General features: G+C 60.4%; 3 protein-coding genes and 1 long non-coding RNA gene across 13 annotated transcripts in view; 3 read left to right on the top strand and 1 right to left on the bottom strand.

Annotated features, from left to right (window-relative positions):
• FAM83H (family with sequence similarity 83 member H) overlaps nucleotides 1–4,350 on the top strand; it is a 14,328-nt gene extending 9,978 nt beyond the window's left edge. For all 5 annotated transcript variants that reach the window (XM_006912959.3, XM_015590280.2, XM_015590279.2 and 2 more), the window contains exon 5: nucleotides 66–4,350. In XM_006912959.3, coding sequence (XP_006913021.2) covers nucleotides 66–2,844 — 2,779 coding nt within the window. In that variant the 3' untranslated portion in view covers nucleotides 2,845–4,350. The remainder of the gene's footprint in view (nucleotides 1–65) is intronic.
• A 480-nt stretch (nucleotides 4,351–4,830) lies between these two features.
• MAPK15 (mitogen-activated protein kinase 15) lies at nucleotides 4,831–10,256 on the bottom strand. Of its 6 annotated transcripts, XM_015590200.2 has the most exons (14): nucleotides 9,864–10,256; nucleotides 9,277–9,375; nucleotides 9,056–9,085; nucleotides 8,882–8,972; nucleotides 8,436–8,566; nucleotides 8,191–8,354; nucleotides 7,901–8,040; nucleotides 7,206–7,263; nucleotides 6,713–6,850; nucleotides 6,493–6,598; nucleotides 6,214–6,391; nucleotides 5,984–6,117; nucleotides 5,764–5,895; nucleotides 5,328–5,630 (listed from the first exon to the last, which is right to left on the bottom strand). In XM_015590200.2, exons 1-14 carry the CDS (start codon nucleotides 10,233–10,235, stop codon nucleotides 5,454–5,456), a joined length of 1,950 nt encoding a protein of 649 aa, XP_015445686.2. In that variant the 5' UTR covers nucleotides 10,236–10,256; the 3' UTR covers nucleotides 5,328–5,453. The 6 variants fall into 6 exon arrangements, with proteins under 6 accessions (XP_024903380.1, XP_024903379.1, XP_024903382.1 ...); XM_025047612.1 differs by having other exon boundaries at nucleotides 4,831–5,895; XM_015590199.2 differs by having other exon boundaries at nucleotides 8,191–8,566.
• LOC107195755 lies at nucleotides 10,248–13,001 on the top strand. Its single transcript, XR_001516990.2, has 2 exons — nucleotides 10,248–10,381; nucleotides 12,107–13,001. It is a non-coding gene; the product is annotated as an uncharacterized LOC107195755 (long non-coding RNA).
• A 1,347-nt stretch (nucleotides 13,002–14,348) lies between these two features.
• CCDC166 (coiled-coil domain containing 166) lies at nucleotides 14,349–16,669 on the top strand. Its single transcript, XM_006913043.3, has 2 exons — nucleotides 14,349–14,760; nucleotides 15,138–16,669. Exons 1-2 carry the CDS (start codon nucleotides 14,349–14,351, stop codon nucleotides 15,620–15,622), a joined length of 897 nt encoding a protein of 298 aa, XP_006913105.1. The 3' UTR covers nucleotides 15,623–16,669.
• The last annotated feature ends 2,749 nt before the right edge of the window (nucleotides 16,670–19,418 follow it).

Below are 19,418 nucleotides of genomic sequence, written 5' to 3'. Positions count from 1 at the left end.
TGGCCACCTCCCCTCCGTCTGACCCCGCCTGCCCCTCGTCCTGACTCTGGCCCCGCCCCCCGCAGCTTCATGTGGTCCTTTGAGAAGATCCACCGGAGCCTCGCGCACGTGTTCCAGGGGGAGCTGGTCTCCAGCTTCGACGAGGAGTTCCGCATTCTCTTTGCACAGTCTGAGCCGCTGGTGCCTTCGGCCGGGGCGCTGGCCCGCATGGACGCGTATGCCCTGGCTCCATACTCCGGGGCTGGGCCCCTCGTGAGCGGCCAGATGACCGGGGTGCCAACTCCTTTCTCCTTCCCCAAACGAGCGCACTTCTTGTTTCAGCCGCCTCGGGAAGAGGGCCTGGGGTTCCCCTCTTTCCTCGACCCCGACCGCCACTTCCTGTCGGCCTTCCGCCGAGAGGAACCACGAATGCCAGGAGGACCCCTGGAGCCACACGCAGGGCTGCGGCCACTGTCGCGACGGCTGGACGCCGAGGCTGGACCAGGTGGGGAGCTTGCGGGCCCGCGGGGCTTCTTTCAGGCGCGGCACCTAGAGATGGACGCCTTCAAGCGGCACAGCTACGCGGCAGTTGATGGCCCCGGCGCCGTGGAGAACTTCACGGCTGCGCGGCAGGTGTCACGGCAGACGTTCCTCAGCCACGGAGACGACTTCCGCTTCCAGACCAGCCACTTCCACCGTGACCAGCTCTACCAGCAGCATTACCAGTGGGACCCACAGCTCGCGCCCACGCGCCCGCAGGGCCTGTTTGAGAAGCTGCGCGCTGGGCGCCCAGGCTTCGCTGACCCCGACGACTTCGCCTTGGGCACCGGGCCACGCTTCCCTGAGCTTGGCCCGGACGGACACCAGCGGCTGGACTACGTGCCGTCCAGCGCATCACGCGAAGTGCGCCACGGCTCGGACCCAGCCTTGGGGCCTGGGCCCCATGGCCTGGAACCTGGAGGAGCCCCACGCCCCAACCTGGGCCAGCGCTTCTCGTGTCAGGCAGCAGCAAGGCTGGGCCCTGAAACCGGCCCCGAGGCGGAACCCGAGCGCAGGCCTGGGCCCGAGGGGCGGGCAGGGCTGCGCCATTGGCGCCTCGCCTCCTACCTGAGCGGTTGCCATGGCGAGGAGGCCAGTGAAGAGGGCCTGCCGGCACCCATGGAGACCGAGACCTACGAAGACGACGTGCTGGTTCCTGGGGGCCGTGCGGCCGCAGCGGACTTGCTTCCCTCCACCTTTCGTGCATCTGCACCCTTCCTGGCCAAGGGCCCGGCGCCGGGCTCCGGCAGCGGTGGCGGCGATGGCCCCGAGCGCGAGGCCCTGGAGGAGACAGGCCTGGCCAAACAGGACTCTTTCCGCTCACGCCTGAACCCGCTGATCCAGCGCAGCTCGCGGCTGCGCTCATCACTCATCTTCGCGTCGCAGGCTGAGGGTGCGGGCGGCGCCACTGCCGCCGCCACCGAGAAGGTGCAGCTGCTGCACAAGGAGCAGGCGGTCAGCGAGATGCTGGGCCCTGGCGGCGAGGCCGTGCGCTCTGCCGCCTCCACCAAGGTGGCTGAGCTCCTGGAGAAGTACAAGGGCCCAGCTCGTGATCCTGGCGCTACAGGGGCCGCAGTCGTGGGGGCCAACCACAGCAAGGCTGTGGTGTCCCAGACGTGGCGGGAGGAGGTGGCAGCGCCAGGCGGTGTGGGGAGCGAGCGCCGCAGTCTCGAGAGCTGCCTGCTCGACCTGCGCGACTCCTTGGCACAGCAGCTGCACCAGGAGGCCGAGAGGCAGCCGGGAGCCGCCACGCTCACTGCCACCCAGCTGCTCGACACACTGGGCCGGAGCGGGGCTGACAGGCTGCCCTCTCGCTTTCTCTCCGCGCAGGGCCGCTCCACCTCCCCACAAGGGCGGAGCAGCCCCCCTGTGGAGGCGCCCCACTCAGAGCCAAAAGGGAGCCCCACCTCAGCCTACCCCGAGCATAAGGAGAGCCCCACGCCTGGGTTTCCTGCTCGCCGAGGCAGCCCAACTGCAGGATTTACTGAGCGGAAGGGGAGCCCCACCTCGGCCTATCCCGAGCGCAGGGGCAGCCCGGTGCCCCCCATGCCGGAGCGCAGGGGCAGCCCGGTGCCCCCCGTGCCCGAGCGCAGGAGCAGCCTTACCCTTACCTTCTCTGGAGAGTCTCCGAAGGCTGGGCCGGTGGAGGAGGCGACTGGCGGCGCCATGGAGGTCCTGCGCAAGGGGTCCCTGCGCCTCCGGCAGCTGTTAAGTCCCAAGGGTGAGCGGCGTGCAGAGGATGAGGGCGGCTTCCCAGCGCCGCAGGAGAACGGGCAGCCTGAAAGCCCCCTGCGGCGACCATCGCTGAACCGGGGTGACAGCACAGAAGCTGCCACTGGAGATGAGCGGGGCCCACGGGCGCGCATGACCTCGGCCACGGCCAACGCCTTGTACAGCAGCAACCTGCGAGATGACACGAAAGCCATTCTGGAGCAGATCAGCGCTCACGGCCAGAAGCACCGCGCCGCCCCCGTCCCGGGCCCCAGTAGCCCTGAGCTAGGCCGCTCATCATCTGCTGGAGGCCTGGCCCCCGATATGTCCGACAAGGACAAATGTTCGGCCATCTTCCGCTCGGACAGTCTGGGGACACAGGGCCGGCTGAGCCGTACGCTGCCGGCCAGCGGAGAGGAGCGCGACCGGCTGCTGCGCCGCATGGAGAGCATGCGCAAGGAGAAGCGGGTGTACAGCCGCTTCGAGGTCTTCTGCAAAAGAGAGGAGGCTGGCGGCCCCGGAGCGGGGGAGGGCCCGGCAGAGGAGGACACCAGGGACAGCAAGGTGGGCAAGTTTATGCCCAAGATCCTGGGCACGTTCAAAAGCAAGAAGTGAGCCTCCCGCCCTCGGGACCAGGCCGGGGTGCCCGCGTCACCGCCACCCACCAGGTGGAGCACTTGGCCCACACGCCACAGCAGTTTGGAACTGGCTAGGCGTGGCCAGAGCTCAGCTCCCCTTGGGCTCACCCCTTTGTTGCTGCAGCCCCTCACTGCCTCATGCCTTAGTCCCCCAACTCGCATCTCAGCACCTCAGTCTCTGGGCCTCCTCCCCACTGTGCCTTCATACACATCTGCTTCTACCGTCTCTCTGGGCTTCAGGTCCCTTCTGGCCTTCATTCACCTCAGGGACCCATCTCTTTGTGCCTCAGTCCCCTGCTCTCTTGGGGCCTCATGTCTCAGGGTTTCTGTGCCTCAGGGTCCCCTCTGCTCAGGGCCTCTGGGGCTGCACGGTCTCTGCTGTCCCCCCGCAGCCCCTCTCCGGGCCTCCCACCTCTTCAGGGCCGGCTCGCTCCAGCTCCATCTCAGGTGGCTCCCTTCCTGTCCATCTCCCGACACCTTTCTTGGTGGCCCATTCACTGTGGGGAGGGGCAGAGGACCACAGAGGGGCCGCCCTGCCCCCGAGAACTGATGCAGATCCGGCTGCTCCCTGGGGGGGAGTGGGAGCACCAGTCTTCTGTGATGGATGGCGGGCGACCCCAGCCTGGCCAAGGGGCCCCACAGGCCCTGCAGCCGTGGTTGTGGAGTGCTTGTACTTGAACAGGTGAGGGCAGAGGACGCAGGGCAGTGGCGCCTGAGCCCCACCGCCCTGGCCCCATGAGCTGGGTGTGGTCCTCGCTCTGCAGGGCCCAGCTGCACCGTCTTGCATCGTTTCCTCTTTGTCCCCAACCCGCGAGCTCTGTCCAGGCTTCCCTGCTCACCTTTCCTGTGTCTTTCTCACCTCTAGAGAGTAACTTTGATTCGGAATGACACCCTTTGGCACCAAATGCTTCAAAGCACCCCCTCCCCCTGCCCTGTAGGTGCTAACATTGTGAAATTGGCATTTCTGCTATTTCTTTTCAGATAGGTTTTTGTTTTTGTTTTTTTAGTCGAAGAAATCGCGACTACTCAGAATGGGAAAGGAATTCAGAAACAAAGCCACTGAGCCAAGGCAGCAGCTCTGACTCAGGAGGCACAGTCTGGTTACCAGAGCCCCACCCAAGTAGGGGTGACAGCAGGGACTTTGATTCAGGTAGAAAAAAGGTCGTGGGGAGCCAGGTCAGCTGGGGTGTTTCCTGGCCTTGATGTGCTCGCTGACAAGTGTGTTTCTGCCTAGCCTGGTGCTGCTCAAAGCAGGCCAGTCCAGGCCTAGGGCTCAGGGGGAGTCTTCTCAGGGAGTGGAGCATCTGGTCACCAGAAGCCAGCAGCTGGGGGCCTGAGTGTGGCCCTTGGAGCCTCCTGTCTGCATCCCCCATGTGCCGAGCAAGATAGCTCCTCATGCGACTCTGCACACTTTGGTGTGAACAATAAAACACGAGCACAAAATATTTCAACACGTTCCCAAATATAGATAATCACCCAGCTACGCACTGAAACCTTTAGCTTTGTGAACTTCTCAGATTTTCCTCTGGACACCACTGTCCACACCGGACAGGAGCAGCAAAGACCCCTCTCCACCTAGACTGCCAACACCTCTACCAGAATCTTCTAACCCAACACAGACTCCTTCCTAGGGTGGCCCCATTTCATAACCACACTCTACCAGCTGCTCTCCTCATGCCACCCAGCCTGCTGTGGGGGCACACCCCACAGGCACTTCCCAGGGGGCCCCTAGTCCTCAAGGTCAGCCGCCACTTCCCAGGATCACTTGGCAGCTCCCATCCACCTGGGTCCTCCCCTGCCCTTGGATGCCAAGTGCCCAGGCCTCCCGTTGCAGGCGCAGGGCTGGACTTCCCTGATGCCTTCTGTCTAGCGGCATTCACCCCATGTCCCCTTGTCCATCACCTCGGGGCTATGCCTAAGGCTCCAGAAACTCAACAAGCTGCCCGTCTTATGACTGGCTCATCTCCGAGCAGAAAGAGGCCCTGGGCCTGGGCCCCCTCTTTCCTTGACCTCCACCCCATTGCCTGTTCCCCACGCTGGCAGCAGCCCGTACAGGAGAGCTGCGTGCCCTGCAGCTAGTAGGCCGCCCCCCACCCCCATAAGGCAACCAGGACCCTTAGGCTGCGAACTCCTCCCTATGCTCTGGCCCTGCCCAGCGTCAGGTGCAGTGCAGACCCAGCATGTGTGGTCTCCATGTACTCCTTGCATCTCCTCGGCCCCCACACTGCTGGAGGGAAAAGGCTGGACGCTGGGCAGACAGGAGCCTCAGGGTGACAGCAGACAGTTTTCTGGACATGGTCCTGGGACCTGGGTGGGCTCCAAGTCCCTCACCGAGGATGAAAGATGGGCACAACAGGTGGGCTGGTGACAGAGGAGACTTTATTGGAGGAAGTGGTTGGGGCTGGGGTGGGTATTCATTTCCCCCAGAAAAGACCGAACAAGCTTCCTGGGTCTCAAAGTGACCCATCAAGTGGAAGAGGAGCGGAGAGCTCTGGGTACCGGGGGCAAATCCGCAGGCCGAGCGGAGGGGCGCGGGGCCGAGGGCGGTGCCGGGCGCGAGGGCGGGGCAGAAGGTGATGGCGCGGCTCAGGCGTGGGGCCCTGGGAGCAGGGGCGGGCGGCCCAGCGCCGAGCAGCAGACGGTGCCATAGGCTTGGGAGTAGCCTCCGAGCGCGGCCCTCGCGGCCCCCTGGGCCCCCTGCGAGGCCGAGGCGCCGAACATCCTGCGGCCCGGCCGGGGCTGCGGGGAACGCAGGAGAGGGGCCTGCGCGCGGTCGGAGGTCCTCGTCAGGGGCCTGGACAGGCCGAGCGGAGGGTCCGCCGGCGCGAGCACGAGGTCGGAGGGGTCGGGAAGCAGCGAAGGGAGGAGAGCGGAGGGCCGGAGCGGGCGGGCTCACCTGTCGCGCGCCGGCCGCCCTCACTCCACGGCCCGGGGCCTGGTCACTCCGGATCAGGGCCCGGATGGCCACCTGGGCGGCAGCCTGCGAGGTCAGGGAGGGCGCCGCCGCCACCCCCTCGCGGGGCGCCACCTGGGAAGGGGCGCATCGGAAGGTCACTGCGGCCTTCGGAAAAGGCACAGGGGAGGGATCCTCCTGGGCCCACTCTCTGAGGACCTACCCACGGAGGTGCCGAGGGCGACTCCGCCGCCGCCCCAGGGGATCTTCCTTCTCTCGCGGATCCTCCTGGCGGCGAAGGCTGCAGCAGGGGAGCCGAGTCCTGCCTGAGAACGTTCGGGGCTCCGCCGGGGGTGTCTGGGGGTAGGAAGGTCAGCCCGGGGTTAGGAGTCCCGCGCCGCGGGACGGTTGGTGGTCCCACCTGAAGGGGCGGGGCCCTCAGGGATCACGCACCATGCGCCGCGTCGTGACCGGGGCTATTCTGAGGCCTGTGTCCAGGGCTCTGCGCCGGCCTGCCCGAGGGCAGCTGCGGGGCGGCTCTGGCTTTGAGTGGGCGCTCTTGGGGCGGGGGGCCGCCTCCCAGGCCTTTCTGGCTCCGGACGAGGCTGTGGCCCCTGCGCTCCAGGATCATCTGCGGGAGGGAAGGGGAGGGGTATTGCGGGTCGCTGGGGCACGGGGAGGCCTCAAGGGGGCGGTCGTTGGAGGGGCGATGGGCGTCGCGGGCCGGAGCACCTGGTAGAGGAGGTCGCGATACTCGGCGGCCGTAAGCTGGACTCCTTCCTGCACCGGGAGCCGCACGTCCGCCGCCAGTGTCCACTCATGGGCCGGGCAGTAGAACCTGCGGGCAGCCCGCAGGCGAGTGCGGGAGAAGCCAGCCTCTCCGCCAGAGCTCAGGGCGGGTGCCCAGCCCCGACCCGGGCATGTGGGGCGCTGCAGCCTCTCCCCGCCTCACCTCTGCACGTAGGGGTGCTGCAGTGCCTGGGCTGCGCTAAGCCGCTTGTCGGGGGTGAACATCAGGAGTCGCCTGAGGAGGTCCAGGGCCTCCGGGGGTGTGTCCGGGGGCAGGAGGGCCGCCAGCGTCTGGCGAGGCCTGCAAGTGCCTGCAGGTCCTTTACTGTCCAGGTGGGGGCTCCTCCCCACACCCATATCTGTGGCCCAGGCTCAGCCCTGCACCCAGCCCCACTTTTAACTGTCTCCCCAACCCGCGTGTGCCCCTCAGGCAGCCTGAGAGGGTCGTGAGAACCCTTTGTGTCCCCTCCTGTGCATGCCCTCCACCCCGCTAAAGCTGCTTCTGGGGTTCCTCCCCCGGCTGAGCTGGGCCCACACGGGGGACTCCTTCTTAGTGTGACCATCAGCAGAGCAGGCCAGAGTCTGGGCTGCCACAGACTGGTCAGCAAGGTTACAGGAACAGCTCTGGCGCCCTCTTCCCACACACCTGCACTCACCTGGTCCCCAGGTGGTGCCGAATCCAGGCACTGTAGCCTGAGCCAAGAGCGAGGAGGTCTGCGGGGTGAGTGGCAGAAGGTGCTGTGATCAGGAGGGCCTGGTCTGGTGGGGCAGCTCAGGGAGGTCCCGGGCCAGCCGGCTCTTCTGGCCCCATGGAATGGCCTACTCTCTCCCGGGCTGGGGCTGCTTGGCAGGGCTCAAACCCCCAACACCTGGACATGTGCAGCCACTCACGTGCCGGCCCTCATGCACCCTCACACCCTCGACATGCAAACACACGCCTCCACCCACAGAGGACCCCCTGGTCCCCTCCCCCTGGGACAGCAGGTCATGGGCCAGGAACCAGGCTCCGCCTCCTGGCTCTCCCCTCTCTCTTGCCCCACCTGCCCTAAGGAAAAAGGGAGGGCCCGCGGCCACAACCCCACCACTGCCCTCCACCTCTGCCCTCAACCTCCCTGCCGCCATTCGGAGGGCGAGAGCTCCCGTGCTGACCCGGCAGACCCTTCGTGGGCACTGCTCGACCCTCATGGAGCCCATGGCCGGACTCTCCCCGGCCTGCAGACTCTGTGCAGTGGCTCCTTGACTTGCCGGCAGGGCCCGCCTTCCCAGTCACGCCGAGGCCTCTGACCCCTCCTCCCACCCTGTTCCCTTCCAGCCCGCACGCCCTCAGGCTCCCACTCCCGCACGAGCTCACCCTCCTCGGAGGGGGGCGGGACGGCATCCAGGACCAGCTCCAGCTGGTGGAGAGTGGACGTGCCGGGAAACAGAGGCCTCCCCCGCAGCATCTCGCCCAGAATGCAGCCCAGGCTCCACATGTCCACCCCTGGGGTGTACCTGGGGCAGGTGTGCGGGAGGCGGAGGGGATGGGAGGAGTGCCATTCAGGGCATGGGGCCTAGGGTTCTGGGAGGGGTCAGGCGAGGGCCCTGGCTGGGTGAGAGGGCACGGGGGTGCTGCATGAGGAGGGGCGTAGGGGTCCCTGTTACCAGCTGGAGGACAGCAGCACCTCTGGAGCCCGGTACCAGCGTGTGGCCACGTACTCCGTCAGGGCCTGGCCCTCGGGCCCTTCGCGGGGGCCACAGAGACAGCGGGCCAGGCCAAAGTCACAGAGCTTCACCTGGCAGCTGGCATCCAGGAGAACGTTGGATGGCTGGGGAGAGGACATGGGCTGGAGGATGCAGGACGTTCGTGCACACGGGGGCGTGGGGAGTGGGAGGAGCGTGGGCGGCACCTTCTGGTCCCGGTGGATGACGCGTCCAGAGTGGATGAAGCTGGTGGCCTGCAGCAGCTGGTAGAAGATGTAGCGCTTGTGGACGTCCCCCAGCAGTCTGCCCTTGCGGATCACGGCGTCCAGGTCAGTGTCTGCGGGCGTGCAGGTCAGTGGGGGGCTCGGGGAGAGCCGGCAGCCTCGTGTGGGCGCCTCGGCCTGCCCATTGTCTTTGTCAGCACAGCAAGAAGTTTGTGGAATGTTTTTAATACTTTACTCCATGCCTTCGTTTTATCAAATGAGTAGAAATGGGTCGCCCAATGGCGCATACTTGCCAGCTGTTTGTCCTTGGGCATGGGGACGCTGCCCAAGGCGAGGGTGCTAGCCACTGCAGGGACCTGAGCAGCAGAGCGACATACAGAGGGAGCCAGGCCCTGGGGGGTCCTGGGCCAGGACGAGTTGTCACTCACCCATAGACTCAAACACCAGGTAAATGTCCTTGTCATTCTCTGCCTGGATCACATCCAGGAGCCGGATGATGTTGGGATGATCCCCAAATTCCTGGGGAGATAGCCAGAGTCTCTGGGGTCGAGGGGCTGGGAAACTGCACCTGGGGAAGCAGGTGGATGGCCTTGGCCACTCACCTGGAGCAGCATGATTTCCCGGAACGTTCTCTGGAACGAGACAGAAGCACAAGTGTGCGCGGAGCCAGCGGGAGCCACATCTTCAAAGGGCCCAAAAGGGCTGATGCTCGTCACCCACACATCCATGGGACCGTGGCGACCATTTCCCAGAGCAATGCCAGAAACCTGCTGTGGCTGGTCTCCAGGCACTAAGGCGGCAGGGGTGAGCCCACAGCCCTTACCTGGGCATCCATCTTATCCTTAAAGGCATCAAAGATTTTCTTGATGGCCACCACCTCTCCCGTTCTCCGATCCACCGCCTTCCACACAATGCCGTAGGCCTGAGGAGGAGGGCAGTCAGCCTCCCACCCCACCAGCTCCCCCACCAGACTGCCCTGCAGACAGGCTCCTTCTCTGGCTCTGGCTGCTGGAAGGGGCAGGGGGTGGCGAGGCCTGTGGTTCTGGGGGAAGCCCCTGCCTCTGCAGGCTGCTGAGGATGCCAGCATTTTTTGGAGGGTGACGGGCAGGAACCTGACAAGTTTCCTGGAAGTAGGCACTGTTAGGGCCCGTAACAGGAAACCGAGGCACCGAACGACTCGGTGGCTTGCTCGTCTAAATAAGCAATGTGTCAAAGAAGAAGTCACAAGGGAAATTAGAAACTATTTTGAACTGAAAGATAATGAAAGGCCACACCACCAGTCTCTGGGGGAGGCGAGACACCAGCCCAGGAGTCCCTGTGGAGTCGAAGGGAACAGAACCCCGACTCGCCCTGCCCATACCCTGCGGGGGGTCTGGTTCCACCGACGCCCGGGAGCTTCCCCGGGCTCACCCCCTTCCCGAGCCGCCGCTTGAGCAGGTATCGCTGGGCTACATGATCGTCCACCTCCGCGGCGCACATGCTGGCAGGAGGGGCGCCTGAAGGCTGTGGATGCCGCCTGGGCCGGAACTGTCGAAGCCGGTTGCCTTGGCAACCCGGGGCGGTGCTACCATGGCCGAGGTGGGGCGGGGGCTGTAGCCCAAGCCTCGCCCAATCCGGGGCCACCGTGGACCTCGTAGTCCCGCCCCCTCGGCGCTGCCCCAGACAGCTTCTGGCCTTCCGGCTGCGACCGCCAGACCCCGCCGACCCCGCTCCGGAGCAGGTTCCCTCCTCCGCCCCCGGCTCCAAGGAGCCCTCTGCAGCCTCCTGAACCCTGTCTGCCATCTCCAGACCTTTGCGCGTGCGGTACCCAGGCCTGAGACGCAGTTTTCACCCCCGGACTGGGCAGATGCTGGGGCGACGTGAGAAGCCTGGAGCAGATCCAGGCCGGGGCTTCGGGTCGAGTGTCTGGGAGACCAAAGCTGGAGGAGGTGAGCGTTCGCAAGACTGGCCGAGTGTGGCTGCTGTGCATCGAGGTCACGCGCCACAGCGAAAAGCAAGTGAGGAAGGGGAGTGACCGACCAGGGAGGGCGGTGGGAATGGGTGTTGTAACCCTGACTGTGTGCCCCGGATAACAAATTCTCAAGATACATAAAGCAAAACAGAAAGAAAAAATAAATCAGTTGGAGATTTTAACACTTTCAATAATTAGCAGAACAAGCAGAAAATAAAGGTGTAATGGAGTCCAGCGACGTTATTGTTCAACTTGACCTAGCTGACGTTTATAGAACAGTTCACCCGACGGCAAAATAGATATCCTTTTCAAATTATATGAAATATTCACCAAGAAAATCCATATTCTAAGTACCATAAAACAAAGATCAACAAATTTAAAAGGACCGAAATCACACAAATTATGTGTTCTGATCTCATAGAATGGAATTAGAAACAAATAACAACGATATTTGGAAAATCCCCCCCCCAAAGAAGATGTGGAGATTAAACGACAAAACACACGTCTAAATAAGCAATGTGTCAAAGAAGAAGTCACAAGGGAAATTAGAAACTATTTCGAACTAAAAGATAATGAAAATATAACATCTGAGAATTTATGGGATGCAGCCGAAGCAACACTGAGAGAGAAATTTGTAGTTCTAAGTGCTTATAGTGGAAAAGATGAAAGGTTTAACTGGTCACTTTAAGCTAGAAAAAGAAGAGAAAATTAAACCCAAAGTAGGTATAAAGAATGAAATAATAAAGAGTAGGAATCACTGAAATGGAAAGTGGATATGCAAGAGAGAAAACCAATAAAAGCTGGTTCTTTGAATAAACAGAATAAAATGTAGCCAGACTGATTAAAATTAAACGAGAGACAGCACATTCTTACCAAAACCTTCAAACACTGAAGAGAGAGTGAGCATTCATTACTAACAGCCTCACACCAGTACATTTGATAACGTAGATGAAGTGGCAAATGCATCGAATGAATGGGAGTGTTCCCCAAATTGAATCGATATTCAATATAAATGTAAATTGAGAATCTACATTTTGCCCATGAGGACAAAGGGAAGGAAGAGTAGAAGACACATCTATGGAAATAGAGGGAAGACTGATAACTAGCCGGACAGACTGAAGGACATGAGAGCCGGACGCACTGATGGAGGGTCTATGCCAGGAGCGGGGCTGTGGACAGGGCCCAGGCCAGCCCCTCCTTTCGCCACCTTCCCCCACGAACCCCAGGCCAGAGGAGGTCTTGACCCTGCCATTCTGCCACCAAGATATGGCCAATAAGCAGAATTATTTCACCATCGGTGAATTTCAGCAAAATTCTACAGAATGAACTTTATGACATTTAATTATTAAAGCAGTTTTTCAGTGGACATTTGATTCATCCACTGGCGGTTTTTATTTTTTTATTTTTAGTTTTTACTTTTTTGGCGTCCCTGGGTGGGCACAAACCATGGGTTGTTTTTAAATCCGTTATTACGTGTTTTATCTTCGGGCCATTATTTCTACCACTTCCGACTTTCTCCTTTCAAGTGTCCTTGAAGATACTACTCTCGTCAGGAAGATTTTATTTTCTCATCAATTGTTAGCCAATAATGAATTTCGTCGTTTGCAGGGATACCCCTTAGCTTTGCTCTGGTGAGTGTATTATTGACTTGGGGGATTTACTGCACACTGGATAAAAAGTGGACCGTGTGTTTAATTTTTAGGCGACCCCTGAGGAAATCATGCAGTTTGGGGTGGCCTTGTCCAGAAGACCTGGTGTCAGGGAAGACGTGTGACAGACCACATCCCCCAGGTTGGAACGACTTGGCTGCAACTTCCTGCTTCGACCATCACCAGCCTCCTTGTAACCTAGAAGACCAAACTCACACTGCCCCCACCTCCCTCGGGGTGGACTGTGCCAGTCCAGGTGCATGCGCCCCGCCCCTCTGCTGTGTCCCAGTCCCTGTGTGTGGGCCCACCCCCGGTCCTGTCCCTCAGGGTCAAAATCTAGGTAGATATCCTAGCTCTTTTTAAGTTTTAAGTCGTCTCTGCCTATCGAGTCCCTCACCTCAGAACAAAAATTAAAAGGCCAAGGTTGAGCCAGACATTCATGCGACAGCTGTGTGTGGCACAGGAACCCAGGAAAGGTAGGGGCGGTGTGGCCTGGGTAGGCACAGGGTCTGACTGCGAAGGACCAGACCGTGGTGGGAGCAGGCCTGAACCTTGCGCAGGCTCAGTTTCGCAGTCTGTCCAACGGCCGCAGTGGTCCCAGGTGGGCCCTGAGGGTGGCGAGGCGTCGCGTGGGGGCAGAAACGCTGGTATGTGAGTGTCCGGCCCTGGAGAGTGACTAGAGGGAAATAGCCGGAGCGGGCTCGCTGGGGCCCCCACCCGCAGGCTCACCGTCCTTGCCGCCTGATTCTACTCCGTCTTTCCCGGATTTTCTGTAAGAAGCCGGGCCCCCATGTCTTATTAAAAGCCCATATCACTTAAGGTCAGCATTCAGATGCTGCTTTAGGAGTTTATGAGCAACGTTTCTTTAATGTTAAAACAAACGAAGGTTCTGCATGGTCTTAGCGTTTGTCATTTTATCTATAAAATACATTTTTACCAGGAGGAAAATGCCTCAGTTGCGTTCCTAATTTTTAGAGGCTCTGCCACACCTTCCGTGCAGATAGACGTAGCTAACTAGGGCACGTCCAGCCCATGAATCACCAGACTCTGAAATCAACCTGCTGAGATAGTTTTCAGCACACGGCTTTCTGCAGTGCGGTTTCCTAAACTGTGCTCATGACAGTTACAAGCCAACAATCCTCGAATCTGTCCGTCTGGCAGCAAACGGACAGACACTCAACTCTATAATGACAGGACCAAAACAGGTGATTTCAGTTGCATGTCAAGGCTGTCCGGAGGCATCTGTTCCCCAGGCACCTAGGGAAACTCCGCCCACACATCTAACCAAGATAATTAAAGGAGGCGTTTAAGCCGCTATCTAGCTCCACGTCCTTAACAGCGACAAGAGCAACAGCCAAGTCCCTGATGCATCCCCTTCCCCTCCGGCCATCCCCGGCCAGCTGGGAAGGAGAGCCCACCAGGTGCAGGTCACTGGAATGCGGTGAATAGCTGTCACACGCGTGGGCTTAGGAATACGAGGGAGGAAATCCTAGAGACACACTGGACAACGGATGGCATCCGAATGCACTCGATCTTCTTAGTAACCCTAACCCCACGGAGGCCTCCTGCGGGAGCAACAGGGATCACGACGTGCTTCGAGAAAAGCGAGAATCCGGCGAGATGAGAAGCTGTGGGGAAGCCTTGCCCTGACCAGACAGGCTTCACACGTGTGTGTCGGGAGTGGAGCTTGTTCAGGGCTGGAGGCCGGGGATTTGGTTCAGCCTCTCCCCACACGAGGGTCACGAGAATAGGAGCCCACTGGTGGACACACAGCGAAGAGCCCGCGTCTAGCACGTGGAGAGTGGAAGCCCTTCGGGCTGCGGCCGAGTCTGCTGGATTCAGAAGCAAGTCCAGCGCCCTCCCGCGGAAGCCGAAGTCCTGCCGGTGTCGGTCCGACCTCTCACGGCGCGCACGCAGGATGCAGGCACCGACTCCGAGTGAGGGAGTTGAGGGGAGGGGAGGCGGGGAACTAGGGCCGTTGTCCAAGCGACGGGGTGAGAGTGGGGAAGGGCGACTAAGTTCTGTCTCCATGGAGACCGTACGGACTGAACGCCAACGTTACTCGAGTTGGCGCACCCCGACGGACGGTTCCGAAGGAGCCCACGAGTAAAGGTTGGCCACGGTGCCCTGGTCCCTGATTAACCCCATACCCCTGATTCTGCCTCCCCCAACCTCGCGACCCCGAAACGCGTCCCACCCCGCGAGAATCTTCGGGCTCGGGGAGGGGAAGGCTGAGCTGGAGAAGCGAGCTGGGGGCGGCGCCCTCACGCGTCCCGGTGCCCCAGGCCCGGACCCATGGCGCTCAGGAAGAAGCGCGGGCAGAGCGCGGGGCGCCGGCTGGGCGCGGCGGCAGAGGGCACCGAGCCGCAGCTGTCGGAGCGCGCGCAGTACCTGCAGCGCGAGTACAAGCTGCTCTCGGAGCAGCTGGCCGCCTGCGAGGAGCGCGTGGACCAGGTGGTGCAGGAGAACGCCTTCCTGGACTGCGAGGCGCTGCGCCTGCGCGAGGAGAACCGGCTGTACGCCAGCTATGTGAGCGCGCGCGCGCAGCGCTGCGCCTCCGCCATCGTCCGACTGGATGAGCAGAACCGCGCGGACCTGGCGCAGGTCCACTGGCAGCGGGCCGAGCTGGCATCGCTCTACCAGGGGCGCGAGGACGGGGTGCGTGCGCAGCTGCTGGAGATGGAGGCGCGCGCGGCACAGATCCCATAAAAGAAAGAGAATAAGATAATCTTAATTAGGTGATGTAAAAATATCAGCCTGAAATGATACCAATTATTTTTTCCTGAAGCATAACTAATATCCCAAAGCAAAAATACAGTTCATTCTCATTTAAAATTCCATTAGAATAATTGCGTATGAAATCTCAATAATTATAATATTTGGCATAAATTTCTATGATATTATTATACCATATCAGAAAATGTAAATAAAGCCAATGGGAAGAATATGTTGTAATGGAAATTTATAACCTAGGAAGTAAAAATTCATAGGTCAAAGGGTTTCTCAATAGTACACTCCCTGGTTCATTCTCCTTATTTTATTGTAAGAAATAGATGTCTCAGCATGGTTAAGCAATTTAATGCCATCTGCTGAGGCTGCTCCGCCGGGCCCAGCTGCTGCGTGACACGCGGCGGCAGCTGCTGGAGCAGCGTGAGCAGCTGCGGCGTGAGCACGAGAGCACGCGGGACCTGGCGCGCGTGCACGGTTGGCTGCGCCGCGGCCCCGGGGGCCCAGCGCTGTGGCAACCGCCGCCGCCCGCCTCGCGCTCCGAGTCTTTTGCCTCCCTCACAGACCTGTCTCTCCCGGCCTCCAGGACCCTGTCGCAGGTCTCTCCCAGCGCGGTCTCCAGGGGCCTGTCAGTGATCCCGTCGCACGTAGTCGCCCAGGTCCCGCCCTTGATCGCGTCCCGCTCTGGCTCCCGCGTCCCGTCCTTGACCGTGTCCGGTCCTGGCTCCCGGGTCTCTTCGCGGACTTCTTTGCGTGTGTCCTCACAGAGCATCACCCCCTCTGCTAAGTCTGTCCCCGGCCCCCAGGCGAAGGAGCCCGTGAACATCGATGGTGCAGCCTGAACCCACCTGGAGGAAGGCCAGTGGGGGTGGGGCGGGGAGACCGGTGCGCGGGATGCGTGTGTGGTGAGTGCACTCGTGAATAAAGTGTGACCCCCGCCCCACTCCGCTCTGGCACCTTCCGCTTTGCTGCTCCAGCATTTCCTCCTCTGTCCCCTGCCACCTGCCCACTGCTCTGTGGCTTCTGCTCCAGGTGACCACTGCTCACCAGGTGGTTGCTGTGGGTGCTTTCCTGTTGCCACCTGGAGCCTGTCCCCAAGATCTGCAGGCCTGTCTGAAGAGATGGACCAGAGTGAGCCCACTCACAGCCATGTCCCCTGCCAGAAAAGACCCACTGACCCAGGTGCTGGGAGACTGCGGAGGGTCCCCTCAGAGGGTACAGTGAGGGCAACACCTCCCGGTTCAGTGAGCTGGGCAGGCCGGGGAGTACATGCCACGTGGGCAGGGGCCAGAGGGCAGGGTGGGCGGCGTGAGGTGGGTCAGGGCCAGGACGGCGGTGGCAGCTGCCCAGCCTGCTGAGGAAGGCCACGTGCTCAGGGAGGGGGCCGGGTCCTCCTTGGCCCAAACCACAGGCCTCCTCTAGCTGCCTTGAGGGGCCAGGCGCACCCTCTCACGGGTTTTCTTGGAGGACAGTCCCAGGCAGAGCTGCTCGGGAGACTGGGGCGCTCTGCTGCCCTGAGACCCCAGGACTGAGGAGGCTTCTTCTCGCCATGTTGGGTCAGGACCACCAGCCAGGCCCCCAACCCCAAGACAGATGCGGGCGATGGGGTACCCGTATACCTACTCACGGGGGTGAGATGGGGCTCTCTGATGCCATGTGGAGGGGGACCCGGAAGCTTCTTCCACAGCAGGGCGCAGTCCAACCTGGCCAGGTGTACTGTCTGGTGGCTGCTGGAGCCCTTGGGCACCGAAGGCCTGGCCGTACGGGGCACGCTCAGGGCTGCTCACCGCTGTGGCCCCTCTGGGGCTGGCCGAGCTTCTCTTCCCCGGGAGGCCTCGCTGCCAGGCAGCAGCGCCCACAGGCCCGACTCCCACTGAAGGCTCCCACGGTCGCGGGGCGGCTGCACCTGCCCTCGGAGTGGACCTCGTGTGGCCACCGAGGTTTCCCGGCTGTCGCAGACGGCCGGAGACCCACCTGAAGGTCTGGCCGCATTTGAGGCACTTGAAGGGCTTGGTTCCCGTGTGGATCATCTGGGGAGCAGTGGGCCGGCTGTGACAGTTGTAAGTAAATAGTGGAAAACTAAAACGAACTCAGTGCTCACCCGAATTAGGTCACAGTTACGTAAACTCTGGCGATGGCCGCCGTGGAGTGCCGTGATGGCGCGAGTCGGCTGAAACACCCAACAGAGGTCCCTGCGCTCCAGGCCAGAGTCCTCTCCGCTGGTGCGACCCGCCTCGGACCCTCGCTGGCCATCGCTACCGCAGGCACACTGCTGACCATCCCCCCGAGTCTGCGAGGCAGAAGCCTGCGCGCCCCCAGCCCATCTGTCACCTCCATGGCCAGCTGGGTGGGCGCTCTTAGCTCCCCGGGGAGGTTTTTTGCTTTTTAAAATTTCTAATTGTGGTAAAATACACATAGCATAAAATTTACATCTTAACCATTTTTAGTGTATGGTGCAGTAGTGTTGAGTATGTTCCCTTTGTGCATTTAAACTCAGAAACTTTTCATCTTGCAAAACAAATTCTGAACCCACTAAACAACCACTTCCCACCGCTTTCTCCCCCGGTCCTTGGCAACCATCTGTATTTATGATTTGACTGTCCTAAATACCGCATGTAAGTAGAATCATACAGCATTTGCGTCTGGCTGACTTACTTCACTTACCTTAACGTCCTCAGTCCCGTCCCTGTCGTAGTGGATGACGGGATTGTTTTAAATAGGGTCGCGTAGTGCCGCAGTGTACGGACGGACTATCTTTTGCTCATCCACACATCCCTTGCACACCGGCTTGCTTCCCCCTTTCGGCCACTGTGAACAGCGCTGCCGTGGACACGGGTGTAACGAATATCCCCTCAGGACCCAGGACCCCGCTTTCAGTTCTTGTGGGCACACACCCAGAGGTGGCACTGCTGGGTCACGTGGCAATTCTTTCACTTTGAGGCGTTCTCGGACCGTCGTCCATAGGGGCTGTGCCACCTTGCCTTCCACGAGCGATGCACAAGGATCCAGTCCCTCCACCTCCTCTCCAACGCTCATTTTCTGTCTGGGTCATCTCGACGCCCGTGAGGCGGCATCACAGTGGTTTTGACTTGCGTTTCCCTAGAGATAAGTGATGTCGAGCATCTTTTCATGTACTTATTAGCCATCTTTACGTCTTCTTTGGAGAAATGTCTAGATTTTTGAATCTTTTGGGTGGTTTGAGTTTTAGGAATTCTTTATATGTTCTGGGTAGTAATCTTTTATCAGATGTGTGATTTGCAAATACTCTCTCCCATTCTGAGTAGCCCTTTTGCACTGTTGATAGGATCCTTTGATGCATGAAAGTTTTTAACTTGGAATAAGTCCCCTATGTCTATTTTTGCTTTTGTCGCCTGTGCTTTTGGTGTCATATCCAAGAAATTTCCAAATCCAATGTTTTTAAGTCCCCATGTTTTCTCCTGGGAGTTTTATAGTGTTAACTGTTGTGATCCTTTTGAGTTAATTTTTGAACATGGTGTTATTAAGGGCCCACTTTATTCGTTCGCAGGCGGGTGTCCAGTTTTCCCACCAGCCTTTGTTGAAAAGACTGTCCTTTCCCCACCGAATGGTCTTGACGTCCTTGTCAAAATCATCTACATATGCGAGGGTTTATTTCTGGGCTCTCTAGCCTATCCCATCGTCTGTATGTTTGTCTTTATGCTGGTGCCACCCATTTTATACCCGAGGAAGCTGGAGACACCCAGAGTCAACACATCAAGTCCATACATACTGTTTAATTCCATTCACATAACATTCTTGAAACAACAAAATTATAGAAAGAGAGAAAACAGGTTAATGGTTGCCAGCCAGGAAGGAGGGGCTGGGGACAGAACGGAAGTGGGTGTGACTGTGAAAGGCGCCGTGGGAGATCTTGCTAAGGAGCGTTGAGTCCTGACGCTATCATGTCAGTCTTGAGCGTGCTGGACTGGCCTTCAAGATGCTGCCTGCCACGGGGGAGACGCCGTGAAGGAAGCACCTGAACTCTGCTACACCGCTCAAGCGCACGGACATCTACGATTACCTCAAAAGCGCCACTGACCTTGAAGTTGTGCCCTGGAGGCTGCCTGGACGAATTACACAAGGTTGGGCTCCAGCGGGGCCGCCCAGCACCTGTTCTCGCTGCCCAGGTGACGCTGACCTGTAGCAGGACGACTGCCACGGCTCCCGGGGCCGCCAGCTCCCCTCCGCACAGGGCACAGCTGCTTGCCAAAGCCCGGGGCAGCTGGGAGAGCAGCCCAGGGTGTGAGGCCCGGCTCCGCGTGGGAGAGGGAGGGGTGCCCAGGCGGGACTGCGCAGTCGGCTACAGGGGCGCGGGGCCCGGCCCGGTTCGCGGTAAGGGCCCACTTCATCCTGCCCAGAAGGGGACATGCTCGTTTCCTCAGCGAGAGGACAGCAGCGTGGGGAGCGGCCAGGGTCATATCCGTCCAGTGTGGCAAGAGATCTCTTAGCCCGAGTCCAGACTGGATGTCCCTGTGCCACGCAGTCTGCGATGCCCCGCCCAGTGACCCTCTCGCCTCCCCCTGGGCTGTGCCCTGACCTGGCCTCCCCCGCTGCCCCAGCAACTCAGTCCCCAGCACCACCGCACAAAGGGCAGGACGGGCTGCCCCGCGACACCCAGCA

The sequence above is a fragment of the Pteropus alecto genome, unplaced genomic scaffold (assembly GCF_000325575.1).
Source record: "Pteropus alecto unplaced genomic scaffold, ASM32557v1 scaffold105, whole genome shotgun sequence".
Taxonomy (NCBI): Eukaryota; Metazoa; Chordata; class Mammalia; order Chiroptera; family Pteropodidae; genus Pteropus; species Pteropus alecto.
The sequence above is the reverse complement of the archived record's forward strand: the minus strand, read 5'-3'. Positions and strand labels throughout refer to the sequence as shown.